Raw genomic sequence first — 6,043 nt, forward strand, 5'->3', positions numbered from 1 at the left:
TTCTATTTTAATGAGAGCAAGTATTTTTATTGTTATTTTATGAAACGTCTTTTTGTGATTGTAAAGATGTATGACCATGACGTCACAGCATGTGTGTAACCCTATTTCCCGCGAAATAAACAGTCGTTGCCCGCACTAGGTCCAAGTAAAATTGTTTTTCTCTCAACCCCATTTTTTGATGACTGAACTGTAGCCGGCTTCAGCGAACAACGGAGCCCGTCCGATACTTCAAGGAGACAAAAGTTACGTGTGTCCTGACAGTTATCTTATTTTTATCAATTAGAAGCTGGGCTAACTTAATTTATATAATGACAATCAGTAAAGGTGATCATAATTTTCATATTACGACCAGTTTCAGTACTATTTTATATATCCATTTTTAATGTTCTTATTACTACCTGATTTTATTTTAAAGTAATTTAGTTGTTTTTGCTTTTATTTACATTTTAATATCAGATTTTTTTTTCTTTCTTTTTTTATGGAGAAAGCCCTCTGAAACGGTACCGTACTAAAGTATTCCTAAAATCCTTCCGTTGCCTGCTACCACTGTCATGGGTTCTAGGTCTTTCAGGGGAGAACAATTACAGAGCAGCTTACTCTCACAATAATAATAATAATAATAATAATAATAATAATAATAATGATAATAATAATAATAATAATAATAATAATAATAATAATAATGATAATAATAATAATAATAATAATAATAATAATAATAATGATAATAATAATATTGATAATAGAAAGTGTAAGGTGGTCTTGCATCTCGTCCTCTCCCTCTCCCGCTCCGGCTGCCCATGCTGGAGGACTGATCGCTGGCTGTCCCTTTTCTCGTTTTGTTTTATTTTGCCTGATTTTCTCGTTGTTATTTGCTTTTATTGTTTTATTTTAGTTTATCCCCGTTTATCTGTTTTTTTATATATAATTTAATACCGAGACATTCTTATGAACTTATTTTTTTTAGCTTTTATCCTTTTTTGTATTTTAATTATTCAGTCAAATTTTAAGGTCTCGGTTTTAATTCTTTTTTATATTGAGTTTTAGGGGAAACGTTTTATGCTTTTCGATTATTCTTTCTTTTAAGCACACCGCCTTTGTTTTTCTATAATTTTCCTTTTTATGTTTTTCACTTTACTTTTACCCATTTTTATTTGTTTTCAGTATATTTGTTTGATGGAAATACTTTTTTAGAATGTTTGCCTCTGACGTCACCGAGGCAACGTAAACAAGATAATTTGTGAACAATAAAGAGTTGGTCAAGACAGTCAGCGGGTGTTTATGTACGATCCCCAGTGATAAAAACCGGCGTTGTCGCCATTTCCAAGCGAACAACGAGAGGCGAGCACGGAAGATAATAAGCTAAGTACTGGCGTACCTGACATTTTTTGCTTAGGAGCTGACGTGATCTTAAGAACATTTTTATTGAATAATATCCTGGTTTTAATCATGAACATGACTGGTATTCTTTCCTTTTTACTTGTAACTTTTAATTTTTCCTAATAGGAAGTCTGAGTGATTTTAGTTTTATTCTTGTCTTAGCTTCACCAGATCTGGATTTTATATGCTGCCGTATTTTTTTTTTTTTTTTTTTTTTTTTTTTTTTTTAGGTTTGGGGATTTCTTTTTTAAGCCTTCAGCTGTGACGCCAGACTAGCTGGTTCGTCTTTGTTTCAGTAGTAAGGCCTTCGGCCAGACTCTCCACTTTGGGAGGTCATCTCCTTTAGTTTTCCGTATGCGGCAGTTTTAACTATTTCACGTGCCTCCAGCATGCTCTTTTACATTTTGCATTTTTTTTTTTTTTTCATTTGTCAATTTTAGTATTTTATTCTATGATTAGACTGAACATCAGAAAGAGATTGTCACGCAGGAGCAAGCCCATATAAATGATTTGAATCCCCCCGCCGCTACATCAGGGAATTCAAATTGACAGGAGCTCTCCAGGTCCTTTGCGCCTGTATCCCTCGCCAGCGTCGAGGGAGGGATTATTATTATTATTATTATTATTATTATTATTATTATTATTATTATTATTATTATTATTATTATAGCAATAATAAAGAATGATAATAATAATTATTATAATAATAACAATAACAATAATGATAATAATGATAACATTAATGACAATATTTATAATGATGATGGTTATAATGATGATGATGATAATAATGTTAATAATGATAATGATAATAATAATGATTATAAAAATAATAATAATAATAATAATGAAAATGATAACAATAATAATAATGATAACAACAATGATAATAATAATAAATATTATTATAATTATTATTAGTATTATTATTATTGATATAATTATAATGATAACAGTAGTAATAGTAGTAGAAGTAATGATAATAATTATGATACTAACAACAAATATAATAATGATATTAATAATAATAATAATAATAATGATAATAAAATAATAATAATAATAATAAAAAAAAAAATAATAATAATAATAATAATAATAATAATAATAATAATAATAATAAGGATAATAATAATAATAATAATAATAATAATAACAACAGCTATAACAATAATAATTATTATTATAATAAGAAAGATGCCGATTATGATAATAATTACAGTAGTGATAATCAGGATAATAATGATGAATGGTAAAACACTGCCGTATTGATACTGTGTTACAAATATCCACAATGTACAAACTAAATCAAACAACAATAACAATAATGACAATGGTAATAGTAATGGTAATGATAATAACAATGATAAAATAATCATGATAAAGATAATAATAATAATAATAATAATGATAAGAATGATAGTAATAATAATAACGATAATGATAATAATAAAATAATGATAAAGATCATGGTAATGATAATGAAATAATAAGAATAAGAATAGGCGTAATCTAATAATAATAATAATAATAATAATAATAATAATAATAATAATAATAATAATAACAATAATGATGATGATGATGATAATGATGATGATAATAATAGTAATAATAATAATGTTAAAAATAATGATAATGGTGATAATCATAATAAGGATAATGATAATAATAACCATCATCACCATCCTCGTTATCATCATCAGCAGCAGCATCACAGCATCAAAGTCAGCATCACCATCGCCACCACCACCACTACCATCATCATCACAATCATAATCATAGCATCAGTGAGAAGAGCTACTGAAATTGCTCTTAATGATAACAATAACAATTGCATTAACAACAAGCCTTCCTTAGTCTCACACAGGAATACCTAACATTAGAAATCCCAACTATTGCAGGATATCAAATGAATTGTTCGATTTTCTTCTTGCACAGCCTTTTCTTGCAAAACGCCTCGAATTTTACTGTGAAGGACAAAAGAACGAGAAGAGCAGCTGAATTGATTACCCGAAGTAATCTCTTGAAATAATTTATTCATTAATCTATATAGCAATGTTTCCCTAAGGTAACTGCGGCCTTTGTGGATTCTCTCTCTCTCTCTCTCTCTCTCTCTCTCTCTCTCTCTCTCTCTCTCTCTCTCTCTTCTATCTATCTATCTATCTATCTATCTATCTATCTATCTATCTATCTATCTATCTATCTATCTATCTATCTATTTATCACTATATATATATATATATATATATATATATATATATATATATATATATATATATATATATATATATATATATATATATATGTACATATATACATATATATATTATTTATATATATATATATATATATATATATATATATATATATATATATATATATATATATATATATATATGTGGTGTGTGTGTGTGTGTGTGTGTGTGTGTGTGTGTGTGTGTGTGTGTGTGTGTGTGTGTGTATATGTATGTATGTATGTATATATACATATATATGTAACTCTCTCTCTCTCTCTCTCTCTCTCTCTCTCTCTCTCTCTCTCTCTCTCTCTCTCTCTCTCTCTCTCTCTCTCTCTCTCTCTCTCTTTCTATCTATCTATCTATCTATCTATCTATCTATCTATCTATCTATCTATCTTATCTAATATATATATATATATATATATATATATATATATATATATATATATATATATATATATATATATTTACATATATACATATATATATATATATATATATATATATATACACATGTGGTGTGTGTGTGTGTGTGTGTGTGTGTGTGTGTGTGTAGTATATATATATATATATATATATATATATATATATATATATATATATATATATATATATATATATATATATATATGTATATATATATATATGTGTGTGTGTGTGTGTGTGTGTGTGTGTGTGCATACAAAAAGAGAGAGAGAGAGAGATTATGTGTGTTTGTGTGTGTGTGTGATTATGTGCGTGTCTCGCACTCTCTGTCTGTCTATCTGTATGTATGTATGTGATTATGTATGTATGTATGGCTCTCTCTCTTTCTCTCTTTCTCTCTTTCTCTCTCTCTCTCTCTCTCACTCTCTATCAGTCTATCTGTCTGTCTATCTATCTATCTATCTACCTATCTATTTATCTGTCTATCTGTCTATTTATCTGTCTATCTATATCCTATCTGTCGCGCGCTTTGTGATATTATTCCATGCGACATAACTCTTCCGGACTTTTGTAGTTATCTTATTATCAAAGACAGAAAAGGGGCCACAGGACCCATAATAAGGAGAGACATCATTACAACTCTTTGACTGTGTAGATTTGTAATCATAATCTGTTACATTAATACGAAACATTTTTTTCCTGCAAGAAAACTACGAGACTACATGCGAAATACAAGCATGCCCTAATCATAGATAGCAGTAACACGCAATATTTTCTGTATAAAATGGCCAATCATCAACGGCCATTTTATAAGTGTGTTATTAGGGGAGGGTCCCTACATACCAGACTTCTTGGGGGAGAGGGTTCTTCATACCAGACTTCTTGGTGAGGGAGGGTCCCTTATACTAGACTTCTTGGGGGTAAAGGTCCCTATGCCAGACTTTTTTTTTTTTTTTTTTTTTTGGGGGGGGGTTGCCCCGACATACCTTACTTCTTGTACTCTGTTCTTATGAAGCCATCCGCCATCTCACAGCGTCCCCGCCCCGACCGCCGCCTGCCTTCCCCCGCACCAGTAGGAGCCCAGCCGCCCAGGAACTCCCTCATCCCTGGCGTGGAAAACACTCTTATCGAAGGGATCTGATACAGGAGAGGCTCTGGGCCGACCGACCATGCTTTCCTTATCATCTGGCTCTCGGATACTCACGTGCGGGATAGGGGGAGCTAAGAAAACAATAAACCTTGCAAAGAGGGATTTCCCTGGATTAAGACCCAAGGCGTCGGGAGTGACGACGGACTTAGGTAAAAAAAAAAAAAGATCATTTGTAAATACGTAGTATTTATTTATATACGTATATATATACATATGTGTGTGTGTGTGAACGTGTGAACGTGTGTGTGTGTGTGTGCGTATGCGTGTGCGTGTTCGTGTGTGTGTTTATGTATCTATGCCTAAATGTGCATTCATTTACATGAATATGCATGTACATATTTAATATCTATATAAAAAGATACAGAAGGGTGTTCTCGTATGTTTTTATGTCTATGTGTACTGCCTATGTTTGTAGTGAATAGAGTGATTTTTCGAATCATTCAGGTATATCCACAACCTTCTTGTTAGTAATCATATTTTCCTCTAACGTGTTTTTCATGTTTCCCACATGAGCTTATTCATTTTGCGCTTGAATTTGAATTTCTGGAACCAGTGACTAACCTTTGATCAATATCTTTAATTACCTTTCTGATAACAGTTACTTCAGTGAGGTAACATTATTTGCCTAAATCACGAAGTCAATCTTAGACTTGATATTAGAACTGAATCCAATTTACCATCCCTATCTTTTTAGAGCTTTTCATATATATATATATATATATATATATATATATATATATATAATATATATTATATATATATATATATATATATATATATATATAATTATATATATATATATTATATATATATATTTATATATATATTATATATATATTATATT

General features: G+C 29.9%; 1 protein-coding gene across 1 annotated transcript in view; it reads left to right on the forward strand.

Moving 5' to 3' along the window:
- Positions 1-2,897: 2,897 nt before the first annotated feature.
- Positions 2,898-6,043, forward strand: part of LOC119568191 (putative uncharacterized protein DDB_G0286901) — a gene marked incomplete at both ends in the record, with an annotated part of 31,292 nt that continues 28,146 nt past the window's right edge. The window contains one exon of the mRNA XM_037916607.1: positions 2,898-3,091. Within this exon, the coding sequence (XP_037772535.1) occupies positions 2,898-3,091 (194 nt within the window). The remainder of the gene's footprint in view (positions 3,092-6,043) is intronic.

This window comes from Penaeus monodon, chromosome 43 (genome assembly GCF_015228065.2).
Source record: "Penaeus monodon isolate SGIC_2016 chromosome 43, NSTDA_Pmon_1, whole genome shotgun sequence".
Taxonomy (NCBI): Eukaryota; Metazoa; Arthropoda; class Malacostraca; order Decapoda; family Penaeidae; genus Penaeus; species Penaeus monodon.